The sequence below is a fragment of the Otolemur garnettii genome, unplaced genomic scaffold, assembly GCF_000181295.1.
Source record: "Otolemur garnettii isolate 467f Iridium unplaced genomic scaffold, OtoGar3 scaffold00131, whole genome shotgun sequence".
Taxonomy (NCBI): Eukaryota; Metazoa; Chordata; class Mammalia; order Primates; family Galagidae; genus Otolemur; species Otolemur garnettii.
The window spans coordinates 2,833,906-2,860,740 of record NW_003852526.1 but is presented as its reverse complement, the minus strand read 5'-3'; the positions used below and the strand labels follow the sequence as shown (position 1 = coordinate 2,860,740).

The 26,835-nt window shown below is 37.7% G+C and overlaps 1 protein-coding gene across 1 annotated transcript; it reads right to left on the bottom strand.

Moving 5' to 3' along the window:
* Positions 1 to 13,524: 13,524 nt before the first annotated feature.
* On the bottom strand, positions 13,525 to 13,905 carry LOC111727922 (small nuclear ribonucleoprotein G). The gene has a single exon (XM_023518205.1). It carries the CDS (start codon positions 13,840 to 13,842, stop codon positions 13,654 to 13,656), a length of 189 nt encoding a protein of 62 aa, XP_023373973.1. The 5' UTR covers positions 13,843 to 13,905; the 3' UTR covers positions 13,525 to 13,653.
* Positions 13,906 to 26,835: the final 12,930 nt, after the last annotated feature.

The window sequence follows — 26,835 nt, the reverse complement described above, 5'->3', positions numbered from 1 at the left end:
AATCTTTATTCCTCTCCCTTTTAAAAATATAGTTTATAGAAGTACTTTTTATGATGGTTGCTTTTAACATCATTGTCAGATAATTCCAACAACTAATTTGCTTTGGTGTTTGTGTCATTTGACACAATGACCAAAATTTTCAAAATTTAAGGTGATTTTTCTCATTCTTCATATGTGGGATGATTTTCTTTTATTGTATTTTGGATATTTTAAGAGGCTTTGGGTTCCCTTTAAATATTTACTTTAGCAGGCAGTCATCCTTTTTAGGGTTAGTCTGTAGGTCTCAGCCTATTTTTATTGATTGTGGTGTCAGTGGTTAATTTTCAGTGGGTTGGTGGTGCTATTTTCATGTTTGGTATGTGGTGCTGCTTGGGCTCCCATGGGTTCCTGATGTTGCTGCCTGAGGGGGTGCGGTGAGTTTCCATAGTCTGGGTCTCCTAGTGCCTCTGCCTGGAGGAAAGGCTTCCTATGGTCTATGACAAGCACTTGCTAGGTAGGCTTTTGTTTTTACCTCTCTGGTACGGCCTAGGAAAAGGGATTCTATGGCCTGCATTGGTGAGCAAGTTTCCTGAGCTTGATATGATGGGATTATCCTTTGCTAGTGCTGTATGGTGACTGTCGATGGGGAAGGGTGGTCTCAAGGCCAAAAGAGAACAAGAGTGCTTTGCGATATTTTAATGTCATTGGGATTTCTGATCAATTTTCCAGTGTTTCTGGGCTCACTTGATGTCATAGTTTGATCTGTCATTTGATCTGGGGAAAAAGTGAGCCCAAATGGGTTGTCTTTTGTTGATAGATTAGATATTGGAAGATGCTAGGCTGGTGCTACATTCTTTGGTTGAATTAAAGATCCTTAAAAAGCCTTAAAAATTGCTATATTTTTCCTGTCCGGAAGTCCCTAATCAGTCTGTCTTCCTCTTTCCATATTTAATTGCTCTCTTTTAATTTCCTCTTGCAATATCTCCAGGGTTCATATTTGTACTTAGTGGAAAGGAAAAAAGAGAAAAAAGTTTATACCATGTTGTTTACTATGGACTATATGTCATAATTTTAGGAACTCTCTATGACATAAGAATAATTACTTCTGTGCTGCTGTTTTTAAACTGCTTTTCTTCAGTAATTGGTGTATGACTGTTAAAATGTTTTGACAATTCAGAAAGAGGGTTTTATTATTATATTAATTTATAATCACGTAAAAACTAAAATCATCCGTGTGGGAAGATTGTATTTTGTTTTTCTCAGTGATTATGCTTTCCTTCTAGTTTTTGCCAAGAGTTTAATAGGCCACTCTAGAGTTTTTCTCCAAATTAAGGTTAAACCTCATAGTTTCTGGAACCATTGTACCTAGTAACAAAATTTGCATATATTCTATCTATTTCATCATTTGAGATCTTTAGAAACTACATAAATCCTGTATCTCATGCTTTGGGATATATTATGTGAATATGGTGATTTACATTATTTAAACAATTTAGATATACTTTTACTTCATTATATACATTTCTCCCTTTTATTAAGTAGTCCACAGTGTTCTTCTTTCTGATAGTGTTGTGTAGCAGTTTCAATACTGTCATTCATTTTATTAGTGAAAATGGAAGAAAAATAGGACTGGAACAGATCTCACTATGTCGCCCTCAGTAGAGTGCCCTGGTGTCACAATTCACAGCAACCTCAAACTCTTGGGCTTAAGTAATTCTCTTGCCTTACCTTCATAAGTAGCCAGGACTACAGGCACCCGCCACAACATCCAGCTTTTTTTCGTTGCAGTTGTTATTGTTGTTTAGCTGGCTCTGGCCAGGTTTGAACCCACTGGCCTCAGGGCATGTGGCTGTCACCATAACCATTGTGCTATGGGTGCCAAGCCAGTCTTTGTCATTTGTTAACAGGGCACTGTTTTCTCCCCAGAGGAACCTATCCATCCTTAGATCTCCATTTATTCTGAATGTTAGTTTTGTTCTGATGAATTCCAGAACATTCATCAACTCTCAAAGAATGTCTATACCCAGTAGCATTGTTACTGGAATTTCTTTTTTGCTTTGATATTTACTCCATAGCTGATACTTTCTGGATTACCCAATTCCTTCTAGTTCTCCTAGGTAGAGAAAATTGCTTATTGTCATTGTATGAGAAAAGTGGTTATTTTTCTCAAATATGGAAGTAATACTATTATATGTAGATAATACGTTATATTACATTCTGCCCATCATATACAATGACAAAAATAATCTATTACCACATCAGAATGTTAACCTTTGGATGGTTTTTGTTTGTGTTGATGGATCTTATTTTTATTTCTCTATATGATTTTATCTTTTTTCTTCTTGATAGGGTTACAATTAGAATAATCTAATTAGTTGTACGACATTTGAGTCCAGACATTGGCCTCAAGGTAGTATTTGATAATGTCTGATGTTATCATAAATCATAGTATGAAGAATTTTTGTCAACAAGGTGGGGTTTCAAGTAGGGTTAAGAAATTGCTTTTTGGCACCTGTGGCTCAAAGGAGTAGGGCGTTGGCCTCATATGCTGGAGGTGGTGGGTTCAAACCCAACCCTGGCCAAAAACTGCGGAAAAAAAAAATAACAACAAAAAAAGGAAATTGCTTTTTGCTTCTCATAAAAGATTATTTCAATTTATGAGTACTGTATTCAATATTTTGTTCTAACTGTTCACTCATAGAAATATGTGATTATAAAGAATATTACCTGAAGATGACTAATTTAATTAGATGAAAATTATTTTGTTTGTCACTCTTATTTTTAGACAAACCCTATATATAGCCTAAGGGTATTTCCTAAACATACCTCCCTTAATATTTAATATCTTTCTCTATTTCCTTCCGTTTCTGTAGGGCAGCTAATGATCCTCTTGTGTAATATGAGTGATACTCTCAGACCAGAGGAGAGATACTTGTGTAATATGAGTGATACTTGTGTAATATTAGAGATACTTGTGTAATATGAGTGATACTCTCAGACCAGTAAATGCCGTGGTTAAATATGTGGCTTTGTAATCAGAATGAATTTAAACTTCACAACTGAGTAACTTAGCTTTGTGGAATCAGACAAGTTAATTGAAGTCCGCATACCTCAGAACAAATTAAAAATATAATGGTTTACTTTTTTAGGTTTCCACACTTGAAATTAATTTAATTATAGTTGGGTTTTACCTAGTCTGGAGCCCACTCCATAGACCTCAGCCAGGGGTATCCTGTCTTCCTTGCTGATAAAATTCACATACTATAAAATTTGCCATTTTAAAGTGCACAATTCAGTGATTTTCAGTATATTCACAAGGTTGTACAACTATTGCCATTATGGAATTCCAGAACATTCATCAACTCTCAAAGAATGTCCATACCCATTAGCATTGTTACTGGAATTTCTTTTTTAGTAGATCCCTTGGTCTTGGGGATTCGAAGAATAAATCAGTGATAGGACAGGATTTATTTTACAGAAAATAATACAGAAAAAGCACCATACGTTCTGGCAGAGGCACAAACTTAAGTCAGAAAAAAATCTCTCCTTTCTGCCTTGGGCTCTTTATATATGCCCCTAGGGGTATATATAGCCTAACAAATAAATGGATACAGTCCCTTCCATTAGGGCAAGGTTAATGAATGTATTGACAAATGCATGGAGATACAGTCCTTTGGCTGGACAAAATGTCAATGTGTTCTGTTCAGGAAATTTTCCAGGCCTAGGAAAATTACATAAAATTGACCAGGCCTGAGAAATGGGGGGCTCTCTATTCAGCAGCAAGTGCCAGGGGAGGGAGACAGAGCCCGGGCAGAGATACTACAGGGCTCCTTGAACTGGCAACCTAGGGGTGTCTCCCCAGCAGTTGTCTGGCCCCTCCAGCTACTGGAGAATCCTTTGGGCCCTCTGCCTACCCTCCAGCCTGCTGGCGAAGCAGCAACACCCCCAGGGTGGAGATGGCAGGTCCTCCCCTCAGCTCTGGCTGTGCTGGCTGGGATGACAACTGCACTGCTTCAGCATGTACTCATCATTTTCCCCTACCCTAGCCTCTAGCAACAACTAATATACTTTTTGTCACTATGGATTTGCCTTTTCTAGATATTTCAAATGATAAGATTATAAGTATGTGGTTTTTTGTGTCTGGTTTATGTCACTTAGCATAATGTTTTAAGACTCAAACATAATATAGTTGTACTTCATTTTTTTGTAGGTGAATAAAATTCTATTGTATAGATATGCCACATTTTGATTATCTGTGCATCAGGTGATAGGTTTTTGGATATCTGGTGTCTATTTCTTAGCTTTTTGCTGCTATGAACATCCATGTACAAGTTTTTGTAGGAATGTAGGTTTCAATTCTCTCAGTTTTATATCTAAGAAGGGAATTACTGGGTCATGTGATAATGCTACATCTTCATGTTTAACTTTTTGAGGAACTCCCAACTATTTTCCAAAGAAGCTACACTATTTTACACTTCCACCAGCAGTGTATAAGAGTTCCAATTTCACTTTCATCCTTGCTTTGTAATACTTGTGGGTGTGAAGTGGTATTACATATTTCATTGATGTTTTATTTGCATTTCTGTAATGACTAGTGATATTGAGAATCTTTTCATGGGCTTATTGACCACTTCAATTCCTTCTTTGGAGAAATGTTCATTTAAGCCCTTTGTCCATTTTAAAATTGGGTTATTTACCATTTTAATGTTGAATTTAAGAGGTTTCTTCCTTTTTCTTGATACTAGACTCTGATCAAATGTATATTATGTGCAAATATTATTTTTTATTCTGTGGATTTTATTTTCACTTTCTTGATGGTGGTCTTTGAGGCAAAATAGGTTTTAACTTTGCTGAAGTTCAATAGAAAGTAAAACTAGACTTATTTTTACTTTAGTTTTTGTGCCTCAGGTATTATATCTAAGAAAGTATTGTGTAATTCAAGGTGGTGAAGATATACTTTTTCTAAGAATGTTTAGATTTTAGCTCTTATTTTCAAGTCTATGATCCAATTTGAGTTAATGCTTGTACATAGTATGAAGTAGGGGTCCAGTTTCATTCTTTTGCTTGTTGATAGCTGGATTACTTAGAACCATTTCTTGCACAGACAGTTATTTTACCATTGACATCCTTATCAAAAATAAGTTGCCCATAAAAGTATGATTTTATTTCTGGACTCTCAATTCTATTCTACTTTATATGCCTAGCCTTATATCAGTACTATAGCTTTGCAGTATATTTTGAAATAAATTTTGATGATTATTTTGGCTAGTCTCTATATTTTTCATTTCAAAATAAGTTTTAAGATATACTTGTCAATTTCTATAAAAGCTAGCTGGGGTTTTGAGAGGGATTTGATTGATGCTGAAGATAATTTAAAGAGTATTGCCATCTTAATAATAGTTTTCCAATCCATGACTTTCCACATATTTAGTTTTTTTAAATTTCTTTCAATGATTTTTTTTAATGTTATTTTGTAGTTTTCAATGTACAAGTCTTGAACACCTTTAAAAGAATTATTCCAAATATTTTTTTGATGTTATTGTAAATAGAATTGTTTTCTTAACTTTATTTTTGGATTGTTCATTGCTAGTATATAGAAATAACAATTAATTTTTGTATATTGATCTTATATCCTGCAACCTTGCTGTATTCATTTATTAGGTCTATTTTTATGTTTGTGAATTTCTTTGGATTTTCCATAAATAAGATTATAGTGAATATGATGATCGTTTACTTCTTTCTTTTGAATATGGATGCCTTTTATTTCTTTTTGTTTCCTAATTTTTCTGGCTAAATCATCTAGTACCATGTTGAATAGCTGTGATGAGAGTATACATCCTTGTTTTTTCTCAGATTTTAGGAGAAAAGCTTTCAATTTCCCACCATTAAATTTAATATTAGCTGTGGGGTTTTGTAGATGTTCTTTATCGAGTTAAGGATGTTTCTATCTGATCCTAGTTTGGTCAGTATATTTTTATTTTTTATCATGAAAGGATGTTGGATTTTATCAAATGGTTTTTATATTTCTATTAAGCTGATTATATGGATTTTGTTGTTTAGTCTATTCATGTGGCGTATTACATTGGTGATTTAATATGCTGAGTAAAACTTATGTTCTTGAGACTTTGTCCTGTTGTATAATCAATTTTATTTGTTGCTATATTTGGTTGTTTATGTTTGTTGAGAAATATTGTACCTGTATTTATAAGGCACAGTGGTCTGCAGTTTGTGTGCATGTGTGTTATATTTATCTACTTTTGAGATCATGATAATACTAGCTTCACGGTATGAATTAAGAAGTACTCCCTCCTATTGTCTGGAGAAGTTTGTGAGGGATTAGTATTAATTCTTCTTTAAGCTTTTGTTAGAATTCAATTTTTGGTAAAATTTACCAGTGACAATATCCTAGACTTTTCTTTGTGGGTAGGTTTGATTAGTATTATTGCTAATTTAATCTCTTTACTTGTTATATGTCTATTCAGATTTTCTGTTACTTCTTAAGTCAGTTTTAGTAGTTTGTGTCTAGGAATTTTTCCATTTAATATAGGTTATCTAATTTGTTGGCATGTAATTGTTCATATTGTTATTTTATAATGTTTTTATTTCTATAAATCTAGCTATAATGTCCTCTCTTTTATTCTTGATGTTAGTATTGAGTCTTCTCTCTTTTTATTTTGGTCAGTTTGCCTAATGTCCATTTTGCTGATCTTTTCAAAGAACTAATTTTTCTTTCATTGATATTTTTCTGTTTTTCTATTCTCTATTTCATTAATTTATGCTCTAGTTCTTATTATTTTTCTTTCTTGTTTCTTTGGTTTAGTTTGCTCATCTTTTCTAGTTTCTTAAGGTTGAGCATTAGCTTATTGACTTTACTATTTTTTTTTAAAAAGTAGGCTTTTACAGCCATAAATTTCCTTATAAGCACTGCTTTTACTGTGTCCCATACATTTTGCAATGTTGTGTGTTTTCATTCATCTCAACATATTTTCTAATTTCACTTGTGGTATCTTCTTTGATCTCTTTATTATTTAGGAGTATGTTGTTTCCTTTCACATATTTGTTAATTTCCCTGTATTTTCTCTCTTCTGAATTTTAATTTCATTCCATTGCAAATGGAGAACATAATTTTATGATTTCAATTCTTTTAAATACAAAATTCTTCTAAATTTATTCAGACTTATTTTTTGGTCTGTTCTCAAAAGTTTTCCATGTGCAGTTGAGAAGGATATATAATCTGCTGTTGTTATGAGGAGTATTCAATAGATATCTGTTGGATCTAGCTGTGTTGTAGTGTTGTTCGTGTCTTCTGCTTCCTTGTTGTTCTTTTTTTTTTTTTTTTTTTTTGAGACAGAGTTTCACTTTGTCAGGTACAGTGCAGTGGCATATCTCACAGCAACCTCCAACTCCTGGGCTCAAGCGAGTCTCCTGCCTCAGCCTCCCAAGTAGCTGGGACCACAGGCGCCCGCCACAATGCCTGGCCATTTTTTGGTTGCAGCCGTCATTGTTGTTTGGCAGGCCCGGGCTGGGGATTCGAACCCGCCACCTTAGGTGTATGTGGCTGGCGCCTTAGCCGCTTGAGCCACAGGCGCCGAGCCACTTCCTTGTTGTTCTTTCTCGTTGTTCTATCTGTTATTGAAAGTGGGGTATTTAAGTCTTCAACTATTATTGTTGAACTATTTCTGTCTTCAGTTCTGTCACTTTTTGATTTTTAGATTTTTGGCCTCTGTTAAGTGTGTACATAGATATATTTATAAATGTTGTATCTTCTTAATTTTATCATTATAAACGTCTTTTCTTTTTCTCTGGTAACAGTTTTTGTCTTACAGTCTATTTTGTCTGATCTTAGCATAGCCACTCAGCTCTCTTTTGGTTATTATTTTTATGATATATACTTTTTTCATACTTTCATTATTGACCTATTTTTGTCTTGTAGTCAGCTTATACATGTAATTATATCATATTTTTATATTCATTTTACCCTAGTGTCTTTTAATTGGTGTGGTTAGTTCATTTGTATAATCCTTCTTATACGTAGTTCTTTGTTCATTTATTTCCTTAGGATAAATTTCTGCAAGTATAATTATTAATTTAAAATAAGTGCCTATTTCACCCTGAAGAGTTTGTACAGTGTCTTGTCCCACCAAAAGAACATGTGAAGCTGGGGATCTTAAAGTCTTAGAGCTATGTGGATCAACTTTCTTGCATACCTGGCATGCCCAAACTCCTTTGATGTTCCTAGTTTTCTCCTTTCATGTTCAAATTTAACTAATGAATTCTCTCATTTACTTTCTTAAGCACCAACTGTTTTTTCCCTGACAAGTTTTTTACTAATGTATCTATAATTTACATCTTTACATCTCATTTCTACCCTTTTCAACTATTGCACTATTAACTCAATATAGGCTTATCTACCTTTATTTTTTCCCCCTAAACTTATTTAATTTACTATTCTTATGATGTCTCTACCTATTCCTCTTTTGCCAACACTTTTTATCCATGAAGGCTCGTGGCTAAACTATCACTTTAACCATGAAATAATTCTTGATTCTGCCATATAAAAGTAAACTTGCAATTACTTAGACCTCTACAATGCTTTTTGCTTCCCTTATTATAATTATTTTACCACTTATAGTAATTTTATAGTGGTCTTATATCTCTGCATCATAGATTTTAACTTATTTAAAATAAAGAACAGTTTGCAGTTTTTATTTTCTTCAAAGTGACAATATGTATCTTGTGTATCATAAGCAATCAGATTGTAGTGAATTGAACTGATTTTCTTCTTTCCATTCTTGTTCCACAGTAGTTTGGGATATTAATGTTCCTGTCTGTTCTAATTTGAGAACATCCTAACTGATTTGCCTGATTCCTTACTCTAAACCAGTCTGCCTATTGTGTAATAGTAATTTTACAACCAAAGGTAAATCATATCTTTTTTTTTTTAAGTTACACAAAGCAGGTTTATTATTTATAAATAGGCAATAAGGGACAACAGAAACCTAGGATTCAGGGTGAGACAGTCCTCCCCCAAGGCTCAGAAAATCTTCTCAGGACTGACAGAGTGTTGTCTGCACTTGCCCCACTTGCACCACAGCTAAAGGTCACTGGAAAGTAGTCTATCTCAGGTTATATGCCAGAGGAAACACGACCCACTGGAGTAGAGTATTGAAGGGCACCTTGTTTCTAGGCAAAGCCGAAACAGGGTCCAGACTATTCTGGCTAATACCCCCTTATCTCAGGATATTCCATTTCAAGCATTCTACAGTTATTCTTGAGAACTACAAGTGAGAAATTGGGGATACTAGGATCAATTCAAGTTCATCTGGTGAACTGTCCTATAGGTTCAACATAAGACAATCAATTAATTTAATGTATCACATTAATAGAAGGAAGGGGGGAAACATGAGTACTTCATTTGGTGAAGAATAGACATTTTACAACATCCAACACCTTCTCATGATTAAAAAAAAAATCGTTTGGGCGGTGCCTGTGGCTCAAAGGAGTAGGGCACCGGCCCTGGCCAAAAACTGCAAAAAACCCAAAAAACAAAAACCAAAAAACCCAACAATCTTTCTTCTATAGTTCCAAAAGAAAGAAAACATGCTCAGAAAACTAGGAATATGAAGGAATTTCTAAGACATCTATGAAAATTCCATAGAAAACATTGTAATCAATGGTGAAAAACTGAAAGCTTTCTCCTACTTAGGAACAAGACAAGGATGCTTACTTTCACCACTGCTCTTCAAAATTGTATTGGATGTTCTAGCCAGAGACAAAACAAAAGAAACAAAAACAAAAGTGGTCCTAACTAGAAAGGAGGAAGGAAAACTATTTGTATTTCTGTTTTATTTTATTTTTTATTACTTGGGATTCACTGAGGGTAGAAAGAATTAGATTACACTGATTGCATTTGTTAAAGTCCCTCTTGTAATTGTGTCCTGCCCTGTAGAGGTGTGCCATACACCATGACACCCCATCCCCTTTCCACTTCCTCTCTCCCCACTTGCTCATTCCCCTACCTCCCCTTATATTAGCTCATCTACTGTTTTCATATTAGAATTGAGTACATTGTATTATTGCTTCTCCATTGTTGTGACACTTTACTAAGAAGAATGTGTTCCATCTCCATCCAGGTTAATACAAAAGATGTAATGTCTCCATCTTTTTTTTAATGGCTGAATAGTATTCCATTGTATACATATATAACAGCTTGTTAATCCATTCTTTGGTTGGAACTACAAGTGAGAACTACAATTTCTCACTTGTAGTTCTCAAGAATAACTGTAGAATGTGCTGGAAATTGAATATCCTGAGATAAAGGGGAATTAGCCAGAATAGTCTGGATCCTGTTTCAGCCTTGCCCTAGAAACAGGATGTCTTTCAACACTCTACTCCAGTGGGTTATGTTGCCTCTGGTATACAACCTGGGGTAGAATACTTTCCAGTGACCCTTAACTGTGGTGCAAGTAGGGCAAGTGCAGAAAAGACTCTTGGTTTGTGGGCATTTAGGCTGTTTTTACATTTTGGTGATTGTAAATTGAGCTGTGATAAACAGGCTAATGCAAATGTCCTTATGATAAAAGGATTTTTCTTTTCTAGGTAGATGCCTAGTAATGGGATTACAGGATCAAATGAGAGGTCCAGTTTGAATTCTTTAAGGATTCTTCATACATCCTTCCAAAAAGGTTGTATTAGTTTACAGTCCCACCAGCAGTGTAAATGTGTTCCCTTCTCTCCACATCCATGCCGGCATCTGTAGCTCTGAGACATTGTGATGTGGGCAGTTCTCACTGGGTTTAGGTGATATCTCAGGATAGTTTTGATTTTCATTTCTCTTCTGATTAGGGAGGATGAGCATTTTTTCATATGTTTGTTAGCCATTCATGTGTATTCTTTAGAGGAGAAGGCTGTCTTCATGTCTCTTGCCCAGTGATAGATGGGATTGTTTGGTCTTTTTTTTGTTAATTAATTTGAGTTATCTATAGAACCTAGTTATCATATTTTTGTCCAATTCATTATATGCAAATGTCTTTTCCCATTCTGAAGATTGTCTATTTGCTTTGGTTGTTGTTTCCTTAGCTGTACAGAAGGTATTCAGTTTAATTAACTCCTATTTTTTTTTTATTTTTGTTATTGTTGCAATTGCCATGAAGTCTTCTTCATAAAATCTTTCCCCAGACCAATATCTTCAAGTGTTTTTCTTTGATGATTTTTATTGTTTCATGCCTTAGATTTAAATCTTTTATCTATTTTTGAATTAATTTTTGTAAGTGGTGAGAGGTAGGCATCCAGTTTCAGTCTTTTATGTGTGCTTCTCTAGTTCTCCTAACACCATGTATTGAGAAGGGATTCTTTTCCCCAGTGTATGTTATTGTTTGGTTTATGAAAGATCAGGTGGCTGTAAGATGTTAGTTTCATCTCATGGTTTTCTATTTGGTTCCAAGTGTCAATGTCTCTTTTTTTGTGCCAATACCATGCTGTTTTCATCACTATGGCCTTGTAGTACAGCCTAAAGTCTGGTAAGGTGATGCCTCCAGCTTTATTTTTATTACTAAGAATTGCCTTGGTTTTATGGGGTGTCTTCTGATTCCATACAAAATGAAAAATTATTTTTTCCAAGTCTTGAAAGTATGATGTTGGTTAATTTAATGGGGATTGCATTGAATCTGTAGTCGACATTTCACAATGTTGCTTCTTTCAAGCCATGAGCATATGTTCTTCCATTTGTTAATATTTTCTGTTATTTCTTTTCTTAGGGTTTTGTAATTTTCCTTGTAGAGGTCCTTTACCTCTTTTGTTATGTATATTCCTAGGTATTTCATTTTATTGGAAGTTATTATGAAGGGAATTGTGTCCTTGATTAACTTCTCATCTTGCCTGTTTTTGGCATATACAAAGGAGAACATTGTGAACATTGATTTTATATCCTGAGACATTGATGTATTTTTTGATCACTTCCAGCATTCTTGTATTTGAGTTTTGGGGATTCTCTAAGTACAAGATCATATTGTCAGCAAAAAGCAAGAGTTTGACCTCTGCTTCCATTTGGATGCCCTTTATTGCCTTCTCTTGCCTGATTGTATTGACTAGAATTTCCAGCACTGTATTGAATAGTAGTGGTGGTAGAGGACAACCTTGTCTGGTTCCAGTTCTAAGTGGAAAAGCTTACAGTTTTACTTCATTCAGTATAATGTTAACTGTGGGTTTTTTTAAGAAGGATTTGATGAGATTAGGAAATGTGGCATCTATGCCTATATTCTTAAGTGTTCTAATTAGAAAAGAATGCTGAATTATATTGAATGCTTTTTCTGCATCTATTGAGAGGATCATATTGTCTTTGTTTTAGCTTTTGTTGGTATGGTGAATTATATTTATGGACTTGTGTATGTTAAACTATCCTTGTATCCCTGGGATTAAACCTACTTGATCATGATGAATGATTTTTTAAAGTTGTAGCTGTACTCTGTTGGCTAGGCTTTTATCAAGAATTTTTGCATCTACATTCATTAGTGAAATTGGTCTGAAGTTTTCTTTTTTAGTTGGGTCTTTGCCTGGTTTTGGTATCAGGGTGATGTTTGCTTTGTAGAATGTGTTAGGGAAGAGTCCTTTCTTTTCAATTTATTGGAATAATTTCTACAGTATGGGTATGAGCTCTTGTTTGAAGGTTTGAGAGAATGCTGGTGCAAAGCCATCTGGACCAGGGCTTTTTCTGTTGGGAGATTTTTTTTATTGTTTTTTTTGATCTCAGTTCCTGAAGTTGGTCTGTTCAAGAGATCTATTTCTTCTTTATTAAGTCTAGGGAAAGAGTGTAATTCCAGGTATTGATCCATTTCCTCCACATTGTCAAATTTCTGAGCATAGAGTTTCTTTTTTCTTTTTCTTTTCTTTTCTTTTTTCTTTTCTTTTCTTTTTTCCTTCCTTTCCCTCCCTCCCTCCCTTCCTTCCTTCCTTCCTTCCTTCTTCTCTTCCTTCCTTCCTTCCTTCCTTCCTTCTTGTTGCCCTGGGTAGAGTGCCAGGGCATCAGCACTCACAGCAACCTCGAACTCTTGGTCTAAAGCAATTCTTTTGCCTTAGTCTCCCAAGTGGCTAGGACTATAGATGCCTACCACCAAGCCCGACTATTTTTTTTTTGTATGTGTTGTTTTCTCATTGTTGTTTTAGTTGGCCTGGGCTGGATTCAATCCCACCAGCTTTTGTGTATGTGGCTGGTGCCCTACCCACTAAGCTATGGGCACTGCCCTAGAGTTTCTTGTAGTATAGAGATGATCTCTTGCATCTCTGTGGCGTCTGTTGTTATTTTCCCTTTATCATTTCTGTTGAGGTTATTAGAGACCTTGCTTTTGTGTTTCTAGTTAATATGGCCAAAGGTTTATCAATTTTATTTATTTTTTTCAAAAAAATAATTTTTTGTTTTGTTAATTTTCTGAATCATTCTTTCATTTTCAATTTCATTAATCTCTGATTTAATTTTGGTTATTTGTTTTCTTCTGCTAGGTTTAGGATTAGATTGTTCTTCTTTTTCCTATTTCTTTTTTTTTTTTTTGGCTATTAGAAAAGTTTATTTAACAAAAAGTTGAATATGAAAATGTACAAGACTAGATTTTGACATCATAGTAAAACAGGCTCATTGGAGACGGGACATGGATTTCTCTGCAGAACAGCCATTATTTATACTCATTCCAAGGCTTCTAACATGGTGATACTATTTCCTCGTATTACCACCATTCCAATATTGTTTTGTTGTCCACTAGTTGCCATCTCCATACATTCATCCATCACAAGATTCATAAAGGGATCAAACCCCTGCAATATTCCTTGGACATGTCTGCCACCATTTAATTTTAATGATAACTTCTTGTCCATAATTTTTTTCAGTTCGGAAGGGTGAGCTTAGCTCATAGTAATAACTCCACCAGATCAAAGATGAGCAGAAACGTAATTCCTTCTTTTTCCAATTTCATAAGATGGTTCATGAGTTTGTTAATGCACTCTTTTTTTGTTTTTTGAATGTAAGCCTCTGATGTGACAAATTTCCCTCTTAAGATTGCTTTTGCTGTATCTTACAGGTTTTGGTAACTTGTGTCTTCATTGTTATTATGATTGAAGAATTTAACAATTTCCTCTTTTATTTCTTCCTGTACTCAACTATCATCCTGCATATGGTTGTTTAATCTCCAAGTCTTTGGGGATGAATGTTTTTGTTGGAGTTGAGTTTTACCTTTATTGCCTTGTGGTCTGAGAAGATATAAGGTATAATTTCTGTTCTTTTAATTTTGCTGAGATTTAATTTATAACCCAGGATGTGATCTATTTTGGAGTACATACCATGGGCTGATAGAAAAATATATATTCTTTAGCTTTGGGATAGTGTATTCTGTATTTGTCTATTAATCCCATATGTTCTAGGGTCGCATTTAAGTCCTTTGTATCTTTGTGTAGTTTCTGTTTAGAGGATTTTTAGTTCTGTTAAAGGGTTGTTAAAGTCCCTGGCTTGGGATATCATATTGCTCAGACCCATCAATGTCTGTTTCATAAATTTGGAATCATTTAAGTTGGGTGCATAAATATTTAAAATTGAAATGTTTTCTTGTTGTGTTGTTTCTTTGAGCAGTATAAAGTGTCCATCTTTGTCTTTCTTAACTTTAGTTGCCTTAAATCCACTTGTATCTGAAAATAAGATTGCAACCCCTCCTTTCTTCTGATTTCCATTTCCTTGAAATACTGTTTTCTATCCCTTAACCCTGAATCTTGATTTGTCCTTCAAGGCTAAATGTGTCTCTTGGAGACAACATATGGATGGCTTGTGCTTTTTTATCCAATCGGGGAGCCTGTGCCTCTTTAGTGTGGAATTGAGTCCACTGATATTTATTGAGAGAATTGATAAATGTGGTAGAGTTCTATTCATCTTATTTTGTGAAAGTCCATTGTGTATTTTTATCCTTTGTGCCATTGTGGAATCTAAATTTTGACCTTTAGCTTCTGGGTGTTTACTTTGCTGGTGGTACATTGTGATGATCAGTGTATAGAATAGGTTTAAGTATTTCCTGTGTAGCTGGTCTTGTTGTTGCAAATTTCCTCCATGCTTGTATATCTGCCAAAGATTTGATTTCTCTAACAATTATGAAGCTTAGTTTAGCAGGATACATAATTCTGGGCTGAAATTTTTTTTGTTTAAGAATGTTGAAGACAAATGACCATTCTCTTCTGGCTTGTTAAGTTTCAGTTGAAAAGTCTGCTGTCATCCTAATGGCTCTTTCTCTGTAAGTCAATTGATGTTTACTCCTGGCTGCTTGCAGAATTTTTCTTTCATCTTGACTTTGGACAGGTTTATTACAATGTGTCTAGGAGAGGCTACATGTGAGTTGGGATGATCAGGGGTTCGATAACCATCTGAAAGGAGTGTGTTGGAGTCTTTAGGAAAACTTGGGAAGTTTTCATTAATGATAGTCTCCAGTAGAGCTTCCATTCCTTTGGGATAATCTTCCCCTTCAGGAATCCTTATTATTCATATGTTTGAATGATTTATGGAGCCTTATAGTTCTCTAAGCACCTGTTCTGTTTTCTGTCTCTTCTTTTATGCCTTTTTAACTACCTGAATTAACTCAAAAACTTTATCTTCTAGCTGTGAGGTTCTTTCTTCTCCATGGTCTAACTTATTTTTGATACTTTCTACTGCATCTTTAAATTCCCTGATCATCTCCTTCATTTCCTTAAGCTTCACTATATCCTTTCTATATTCTACATTTTTCTCATCTGACTTTTGGTTCTGTCTTTCCATTTTCTCACCCATTACTTTTACTGTCTTTATCATCTATATTTTAAATTCCTTTTCTGTCAAATCCATTAATTCTTTATATATTGCTGCCTCATGGTCCCTTGGGGAATTGCTCTGTTTTGGTTTTTCATGTTGCCCAAACTTTTCTGTTGTTTCCTCCTCCTTCTTATTCACCTCCTTGTCCTTTCTCACTGGCTTCTTTGCATCAAATTACCTTGTTGCAGAGCTTAGATTGTGAAGTGGCCTCAAGGCTGAGCAGAGCCAAACTCTTTGTTGTGGTCAAAAAAATAGAAGTCCTTGCTCTTGATGACAATATGTTGCAATATGTCACTGGAACACAAGGTGGTGTTGTGGTTCTTTTAGGAGATGGAGAGCACAGCCAGCAACCTCCGTGGTCCTTATTCCAAAGTTAGTTGCCCTTGGTGATCGCCTGATTGTTTCCTCAGCATTCAGACCCTCCTGGGTTGGGATCTTAAAGGATCACAAGAATCCTTCAGGAACAAACTCACAGTGTCCCCTGACTCTAGTTCCCATGGGGTGTGGAGGTCTGTCCCCCCAGCCTGTCCCAAGAGTGGAGTTTTGATCTCTGGAGGCAGAAATAAGATGGCCATGTTTTAGGCCTCTGCTAAGACCTTCTCATGACCTTCCTACAATGGCAGCCCCTGGCCACTGAGACCTTCTCAGTATGGCTGCCTTGCCAGCCACCAAACCTATGGCCAATTCAGCCATCTGGCATTCAAATCTGGTTCCTGTATACTGTTCAAGTCCACCCACTCTTCCAGTCCATTCCACTGAATGTGCAGCTTTCCCCAACTGGTGAAAACTCCACAAAGGCTTCTTCCTGTCCTAGACCTCCGTGGGGGGCCAGCTGATTCCAGCCAGTCACAATCACTTGCCTAATTTATCAGATTTCCAACACTCCAGATCATATACTGTATCTAGATCACCACCTTTTCACTGTGCTCCCTCGGTGTCAGGTCCTCATGCCAGGTATACCTGGGTTCTTTCTTTTTCCTCAGTCATTCTAGGAGAGCTCAGCTGAATGATCCTTCTGATCTACCATCTTGCTCTGCCCTCCCCCCCCCCGAAAACTATTGGTAAATCATGTTTTGATTATTTTCTTCCTCAAACACAATTTTGCCATCTAAATAGATCCAGTCTACTAAGCAGGGCATCCAAAATCCTCTTGTCTCTTTACCTTATCTACTTAGTATGTACCCTTCTAAACTAAGCATTTTCTTGGTCCCTCAAACAAACTCTGTGGTGTCATGATACCTACAGGAATAACATTAGTAGGTGATAATGGGGTAATAGCACACAACTGTTTATGACAAGAATAATTGATATCAGGTTTCTGGCTGCTTCAGTTTTCAGCCAGCTGCCCCAAGAGGAATATTTATTTAATCACAGCTATAACATACTGATGACACAAGTTGGAGGAAGCATTGTTCTGTGCTTACATGCACCTTGGATTTTATTCATGTTGTCTCTTTTTCTGGGAAACTTTTCTCTCCACTGATCCCGTGAACCCTTCTTTTCACATTGCTTCCATTGTCAAAATGTATACCTTCCTTTCAAGGCCTGACATTCTGATGTTGCCTCACAACCTCTTTCTTTAAAATGATTTTTGTTTGAAATTATATTTTTATAACATTGTATTTATATACTTTTAAAAAAACAACAAATGATCTCTCTAGTTTTAGTTATACTTTTATTGCCTGCCTTGCCTTCATCTCCATAAGTTTGCAAGTCTTTGTTTGACATTCCACTCACTATTTAATCTATTCACTTTTTAATCTTCCTTAGTTGACAACAGTAGCCTGCACATATACACACAGAATAAACACTTTTTTGAGTTGGATTGCTGGGTATCTCATAAAAGTAATGTTTTGTGCTATATGTAGTAAGAAACAATACAATTAGATTGATAGTATGTCTAGTCACTTACTTTAAAAAAGAAATCAATCTTGACTTTCTTACATCATTTTCTTAAAATCATTAGGTCAGTTGTTCTCAAACTTTAGTGTACTTAGAATGACCCAGAGAGCTCATTGAAACACAGATTACTAGGGCCTAATCCCAGAGTTTCTGAGAGTTTTTGATTCATTAGGTATGGGGTGGTTTCCAAAATTAGCATTTCTAGTAAGATTGCATGAGATGCTGATATTGCTGGTCAAAGGGTTAGATGTTGAAAATGTTGCATTACATTATAGCTGTACTTATCCTGGTTTAGGGGGTCTTGTAAAAATACCATTTTAGGATTTTTTTTTTGTATATGTGTGACAAGATAGAATGTTGGGGGATACAATAAAACCAGAGGTTAGGCTTCCTGACCTTAGCCATTCTTTAGCCTTATGCATAGGAAAATGATATTCCTTTGGAATTTACACTTCTGTATATAGACTTGTTTTCTCAAACTACAAATGTACAAAGTTGTGCCAGATAAAGTTCTCCTTATGGCTGAGGGATTGTGGAATTTCTGTATTTTGCTTATTATCCTCTAAAAGACAGAGGCCACTGAATCTGCTTCATATGAATGTCCAAGTTGTGGAGAAGAGAGAGGAGAACAGCCAACTTGTTTTACTTTGCCTCCATATTGAAAATGAGTGGACTGCAGCAAATGTGTGGTAGAGGGCAGAAAACAACTAGAAGTGAGAGAAGTTCCTAGGGCCACATGGTTTCCTTCTTATGTCCTGTGAAGGGCATTTTCCCCATAAAGAATAGTCCATTATTAAAGGCAATGTCATTTTGATTATGTTGCCAGTTTACTAGGGCCTTGTGGATGACACTTGTGAAGCTGGCTATCATTCATAACACTATTTCTCGAGATATTGCATTCTGAGTTCCAAATAGCTAATTTGGTAATCCACTCGGAGAACACAGCCTGTCTGCAATTGAATCCTGCTTGTACTGTAGTTTCTAGAGCATATTTGTTTTATTCATTCCCTAAAATGGTCCATTTGCATACTGCAGGGCAATAATATGAGCAGGTGCTTAGTCTGTGTAGAGAAATCAACAATTTCCTATAGACGTTGTTTGTTTACACAGGGTTGAGGCAACGATTCGAAAACCTTCTTGTGGCAGTTGCAAATTCTTGTTCTAGATTAAAGAAAGGCTAAAGGCTGTGTCGGTATTAGCCAGAGCTCCTGTGTCGTGGGGGTCCCAAAACTACTATAGCAGCCTCTTTTTACTGTGTTCTCTAGTAGGCAGCTTGTGGAGGATTCTTAGGAAGTAAGGACCAGCATGAGGAGGTTATTCTGGCTATGACACAGAGTGATGGTCTAAAAACTGTTGCCAAAGAGGGTTATGAAGTTCATTTTACCAAAATTTGTGTTGATAATTGCACAGTGTTAACAATAGCAGCAGGAGGAGTGGTTTTGAGTGTGGAATGTGGTGACCTATTTTCACCAAATAGATTTCCCAGGAAGCTGACTCTGAGCCAGAGATCAGCATGCAGGATGTTTATGAGTGAGGGTTCATAGGATCAAAACTGATATTGCTCAGGATTCTTTAGTGAAATAGAATTAAAGGATATATAGACAGATATATCTAAGAAGAGGGATATTATAGAAATTGGTTCATGTGAGGCCAAGAAGTTCCACATCTGCCATGTGCAAGTTGGAGACCCCAGAAAGAGTCAGAGTCTGAAGGCTTGAGAACCAGACACACTGATGTCTGGGGGCAAGAGAATATGGATATCCCAGCATGAAACAGAAAAAAACTTAGTTTTCCTCTGCCTTTTTTTTTTTTTCTGCTGAGACCCTCAACAAATTGGGTGGTTCATACCCACATTGGTGAGGGTGATCTTTACTCAATCTACCCATCCAAGTGCTACTCTCTTCCAGAAATACCCTCCAGACAACCTAGGAGCAATGTTTTTTTTTTACCAGTGATTTGATCATGGCTTGGTCTAGTAAAGTTGGCACATACAATTAACCATTGCAGCATCTACGGAAATGTAAGGAAGCAGGTCTGGGCTGAAGGAGAAGCTGGTTTGTGATGCAGCCATGACAAAGCTTCCCTCAACCAGGCCAGTGGGGAGCTCCAAGGTTGTGATGGCATTTCAGAACTTTCCTGGCTTGGGCCAATGAGACTGGCCTTTATTCATCTGTATTCATCAGTCTTTGAACACAGGCTGCCTCTTGGAAAGGGGCTGTGACTTTGGCTGAGGAAATTCCCAGAGAAGGCTCACAGCATCTACCAGCAATAGGGACATGTGTCCTTCAGTTCTGATGTGGGTCTGGGTATCAAAGCAAAGCACCCGTGACATCTGTTCAGGAAATAGGAGAGTCTGTGGGCAACTGGGAGTCTGTACAATAGGTGCTCTGTGGGGGCGGGCAGAACTCCAGGTCAGGTGAACAGGCTGTTACAGGGCTCTGGGCACAGTGGAAGGAACTGGAATAATGTAATAGGGCCCTGATTTAGTGAGCTTCATCTATAAGTCACTCAACTCATATTTAGTATTGATAATTCTTATAGTAACCCTGGAAGTAAGTTCTATGAGCTCCACTTTACAGAAGGAGGCTTAAATAGAAAAGTGGCTCGCTCACAGCCAGGTGGGTGATAAATGCTCAAAGCAGAATCAACATCAAGTCTCTTTCTGACCCTGTTCCCTGCAGTTTTGATCCTGTTCCCTGTACACACTCCAAAAATTTATGTCATGCAAATTTTCAAAGTCAGAGTAAAGTCTGTGGTGGCCTCAGAATGGCTGATTTCAGACTACTCAAGACCATCCTGGTGCCAGGCTTGAGGTGGTTGGTATGTAGGGCTCCTAAGGGCATGGGTGGACAGAGCTAGGGAGAAGTGGTGGCAGGCAGTGGAGACAAAGCACAGTATTTTCAGCTTCGAGTGAGAGGGTGGCTGACTGACTGTGATGCTCTGTTGTCAGGGAGTCAGGCTTGCCAATTAAACTCTGCTCTACACTGAGCCATGCAAGGGACTTGTAGCTTTATTTTCTATGGAAGATTTGGTCTTTCAGGACCTCTTTCTGTCTAATTAGTGAGGAGGAAATTAAAATAGTTAAATGGAGTCACTCTAATCCAATGATTTATACAGGTCATTAGGTGAATTAGTTTCTTTTAGATCAAGCCCTCATCTTTCACAGTTTTCCTTCCTGTTATTCATTTTCCTTCTGTCTGATATTGGGATGTATGACAGTGTGAGGGATTTGGCCTGATGGTGCAGAGAAGAATGATGAGGGCCCCTGGGAGCCACAGACATGTCCTGGACTGCCTCCCCCTCCCCAAGCACTGGTTTCCTTCATTCTGCCTGTTTGCTCAGGTCAAGTGGAGGTCTCTTTGCTTACACCTCAGTAATGTGTCAGTGGACCTCCCTCACCTTTGATGGCCTGTAGACCTCCCTGAGATCTGCTCACAACTTATTTAATTCTTGACTCTAGTTGTCTGGCCACTTCCAGTCTCTGGGCCAGCACTGTCAGATACCTCTGTGCCTGTCCACAGTGCATATGGAAATAAAAATCTGTCTTCCATGTGTCTCAGGATCTGAAGAAGCCTCCTCCTGGCAAGCTCCAGAAAGCTTGGGCCTTTTACCTCTGATCAATAGCAATGCACCGCCTCTCCCAGGCTAGAATGGCTACTCCCACACTTACAGGAGCACAACTTTTAAATCATCACCTCACGGTCTCAGACAGAAATGTTTAGAGCGACAGTGTGCTGACATTTGGCTTGACTCTCAATCTCTTTACCATGCCTCTTGCATTAGCTGAAGGGGAGAACAGAGTGTTTGCTCCTGTTCCTTTCCTCCTCCCACAGCCATCCCAGGGCTGCAGTGCCAAGCTCTCACATTCCTCCTCCCATATCCTGGGAACTAGCTCCTTCTTCATGGGCCTGTCACTAGCTCCTCTTTTCCAGAGCAGTGATGGTGGAATTATATCTGTCAGGGTCAGGAAAACACATGAATGTGATGTGCCCAGATATTCTCTGTTTATAAGACAGGCACACACAATGAATCTTTACACTCTTCCCTAGCATCCTGTCTTCTTTATGCAGTCCTGCTATTTCAATTAATTTTGATTGACTTATAATACCTCTGAGTTAAACCTTTTGACAAAGTGGAGGAAGAAGACTTTCTAAAATTGTAAATAGATGGATTTTTCAACTCAATAATTTAAAGGATCTCTTGGTTGCTTGATTGTGTGGTCAAAGTAATAAAAAAAGCTATAGTTAAATTTCTCAGATATTGAAATATTCATACATTGAGCCATTTCTGATATAATTGTAATGGGTATTTTTAAGCTCCTGTGTTCAGAAGTCTAGGAGGTCAAAAGAGCAATTTCAAGTCATTAATATTAATGACTTCTTTAGTCATTCAATTTCCTTTTAAACCTCATCAGTATGTAGTTTACTTTCATTCTCTCTTAACAGACCATTTCTAACATTTGACAGCTCAACACTGTTTTTACAAGTCTTATAATTCTGAAGTACTGCGTAGTTGACAGTCTTGCAATTCAGAGTGCTCTGGACCAGCTGACCTTGGCATCAACTGGAGTTCATTAAAAATGCAGAATCTCAGGCTCGCACCAAACCTATTGAATCAGAATCTGCATTTTAACAAGATCCCCAGGTGATCCTGTGCACATTAAATTATGAGCAGCACTGGTCAGTGACATTGAGCAAACCCTGTAAAGAGACATTGTTAATTCACTCGATGTGCTTTTATAAAGCGTTTATAACAAATAATAAAACGAAGTGGAAGTAAATCATCCCTTTGCACTCTGGTTCTTACAGTATTATTTTTCAAATCCGTGCTCATTTCCTTCACCTAATTAAAAAAGAGACAGCTGTTCACTAGCTGCACCTGGGTTACGCCTGGTCCGGGTGGAGCTGGGTTTCTGCACAGTCAAGCCAGCTAAGCACAGCTGTGGCATAGCTTCAAGTCAGCAGTTCTTCAGGCCACCTGTTACAACAAACTGCATTAAAACTCTCCAAAGCAATCTTGTCTCCAATTCCTTCCTCCCCTACCCCCCCACCCCCAGTAATAGCCCACAGTAATTGAAAGCAATATAAATTACTTGTCAAAAGTAAATCTCTATGACGGAAAACAGCTGTGTTGTATGGCGAAGACCTAATTTTACTGAATAGTTCCCTTTCTCCATGTCAGTTAAAGCCACAGGAGAGAGGAGTGGGATGATGGGCTATAGAATTCCCCAAAATCCCACCAGGAGAGGCCTCTGCAGCCACAGCAAAATGAGGAGCTAAACAAAGATCTGCTGATGTGGCCCAGCCGAGAACTGCCAGAATAATTGGGGATAAGAGTGGCTTTGTTCTCCGTCCCACTCCTGCTATTTTCTCTTGTCTCAGTCCCCCATTTAGCTTTATCCTCAGCTATTGCTCTACCTTTTTAGCATTCCAGGAATACCTCTAAGCATCTAGCTCTTCCTGTGTACACCCACCCTTTCCTGCTCAATAGTCCTTTGTTACTTGGCTCACTCAGTAGCTAGACTGGTTCACAGCCCTGGCCTAAAGCTCATATCTTCAAAAGCAGGAGACCAGAACCCATAAACAGGCACATTCAAATAGCATGGAGCAGAAGTTTAGGGATCACAGAATCACATAGGTGCCAGCTTTGGGGCCTTTATTAGAGAGGTCCAGCAATTATTATAAATCAAGATAATAACAATAGCCTCTGCTTCATTTACAGATTATAGAGCTTCGAGGCAAGTATAATTATCATCACCATTTTCAATTTCTAGGAAACTAAGGCTCTAAGAAATTAATGAAATTTCCACAGTTGGTAAATTATTATATTAGAATTCACACCCAGGTTTGATTCCCAACATACTGCTCTTGCTACGGCAGCCTGCTTCCCTTCTGGGTGTCTCGGCAGATGGGCACAGCATGAATACAGTCATGTCTGGCAACAAGAAGATGCGTGGATCTGCAGCCAGGTAGTCATATGGTGGGCATTAGGAAAGTCTGCTTGGAAGTAATAGAACATCTGCTGTGGGCCCAGGGCTCAGGCATGGGACTTAAATGCTGAAAGGATAGACAAAACTAGGTAGGGTTCAGTCGCAGGAAAATTAGGGTTCCTTTTATGGCTATCAATTGTAGGCCTTCATTTTGGGTAGAAACAGTCTTCTGGGATAGAACTGTTGGGGGCTGAAGCCTAGCAGCCAATGACTAAGAACTAGGGGTAAAGATAAAAAGGAAAATCATGGAAGTTGGAAAAGCATATCTGTTTTGCAGTTGAGATGCAGACCTGTGACTTGGTGTGAATTGTAGAATTCCCTCTACTGAGCATAGAGCTGGCCCCAGAGAATGGAGTATAATGGAATATGAAAGTATAGATTAAAAGAATCTTTGCTAGGGCTGCCTTTTGTGGTCCTAGAGATTTAGTGGCAGTTATAGAGTCTAGTCATGCAGGTGTCCTCAAACTATAGCCTGCGGGCCACATGTGGTCCGCTTAGGACATTTATCTGGCCTGCTGGATGTTTTTGCCTCTGCAGCTGCCTGTCCTGCTTAGCAGCAAACTCGTCCTGGGGCCCACAGTCTGGCCCTCCAAAAGTCTGAGGGACAGTGAACTGGCCCTCTGTTTAAAAAGTTTGAGGACCCCTGGAAGTGGGACAGCCTGCTATATGAAGGCATTGCATTTGCTGTTCCTAGAACTTATAGAAACATTTCCCTGATTACAAGGCATTTAATGTTTTCCATTATACTTTTAATAACAACCTAACTCGCAGTGTGGCCTGGAAACCTTATCTAATGTGTCCCCTGTCCAGCTCACTGATCTCTACTCTAGCAATTTCTCTTTCACTTACTGTTCTCTGTCAGGGTTGCTCAAAGGAAGTGCTGAGGTTTTGGGTGGGAAAATCCCTTCTGGAGCAGGAGTCTTTCAAATAGTGCTATACTTTTAGCATCCCTGGCTCTTGTTCACAAAATGCCAGCACTGAAAATGCTGTCTCACTTCTCTGACACTCTGATGGAGAGTGGAGACTGGATCTGTAGCCACCTGGCATCCCTTCACATTAATGTAAAACTCAGTCACATCTCAGGGCTGTCACATCTGCCTTGGGTCTTCTTCCCATGACATTTCATATTGTCCTTCTTATTTTATTATCTTCATATCACTTCCTCCAAGAGCATCTCCCAACCCTCATACAGAGCATTTATCATAGTCTGAAGTTAGTTTCTTTTCTTTGCCTTTTCCTGGTTTTCTTTTTCCTTTCCTTCACTAGAATGACATCTTTGTGAGAAGGGAACCTTGTACTTCACAGTCACCACTGTACATTGGCACCCAGAAGACCACGTGGTACACAGTAGGTCCTCAAATGTTTTTGAATTTTCTGAATTAAAAAAATGGACTTTGGAATATTAAAAATGAAGGGACGATGATCGTTGTCCTTGATCCTACAGAAGAAATAACAGCATTGTTTCAAAAACGTGATTCCATATCAACTATAAGACTTTATTGCATTCTTTGCTGTAGCTTTGGTAGTATTTGAAGGAGAAAGAGCTTCTCATGACATGCATTTATTTCCCTGAAAATAAATGTGACCTTATAGTTGAGAGCTTAATTAAGTTTTGTTCCTGGAAAACACATTTTAATAATGAAAGGAATCTTCACTTTGTCAAGACCAAACTGCAGGATGTAGGGTTATAAATATGGAATCTAAAGATTGAACACACCCTAGTCTTCCTTGTAATTCTAAAATTATTGAGGAGATAAGTAGAAAGTCTTCAGAAAACTCTTGATATTAAAAAAAACCCCTCAAAAAACACAAGGAGTGATCCATCCACTTCTGTTGCATATCTCTGGTATTCTTGGCATGCTGTTGGGTATGATGGAATGTAAGTTTTGGGTAGCATTTCATCCAGCTGCCAAGAAAGTCAAGGATGGCTGCCCCCAGAAGATTATTTGATTCAAAAGCACCTCAGTCCTCATACAGTTGGGCTCAGTAAGACCCAGAGCCTGATTGGTTCACTAATACCAGTGCATCTAAGTACTGTACTGTATGTTTCCAGCCCAAGTCTCAAAGGTGATTTGAAGGTAAATAGCTCCAGTTTTCTGAGAAAAGCTAGCTAAGGCTTTTCCATATGCTTTATACATTTGGTCTTTGAGTGTTTTCAGTTCATATGCATGGAGCCTTTCTAAATTAAACCGGACCTGGTTTTAGAAATCTAACATCTCACAGACCTAGAACTCACACACTTACTGCGCCTATCCTTCCTTAAACTTTCGGTACACTCTTACCATTCTTCCCTGCTCTCTTCTGTACGAAGGGGACTGACCCTTGCAAAGGACATTTCTCAAATGTCTGGCTAACTAGCTCCAGCTAGGTAAGGCCAGTTGAGGCCCTGGGTCAGACTGGAGGGCTGGAGGTGGGAGAAGCTGGAGTGCTGTCCATTTCTCCTGGCCTCAGTGTCCAACACTGCCTGTGTCTCCTGTGTGGTTCTAGCTCTTGCTGGGTGACCTCTGGGGTCCAGTGACACTACCCGTGATGGTTAACTTGCTGTATCAACTTGGCTAGGCTATGGCATTCAGTTAGGTCAAAGACTAGTCTACATGATGCTGTGAAGGTGTGTGTGGATGTGGTTAGCATTTACAGTCAGCTGACTGAAAGCAGATTGGAGCCTACAATGTAGGTGGGCCTCATCCAACTAGCTGAAGGCCTTGAAAGCAAAGACTGAGGTTTCCCATAGAAGAAGTAATTCTTCCTCAAGACTGCAACATCAACTTTTACCTTAATTTTCACCCTGCCAACAAGTCTACAAATTTCAGACTCAGCTGACATAATCATATGAGTCAATTCCTTAAAATCAACCTCTTTCTCTTTTCGCTTTCTCATATGGGTTCTGTTTTGCTGGAGGACTCTAATAAACCGTTTCTTTCCATTATCTTTTCAGGCGTAAAGGGGACAGAGGCTTCCTATAGTTGATTTTTTTAAATAATTGCCTCATTATCTGCTCAGAGCTGTTTAGTGCACCCAGCTCCTTTGTGAACCAACTCCCTGAATGCAATTTTATCTGTCAGATTACAATATAGCTGTTGCCTTCATAACTTAATTCACCTTTATCCCAGGGCATCTTTTTTTTTTTTTTTTTTTTTTTTGAGACAGAGCCTCA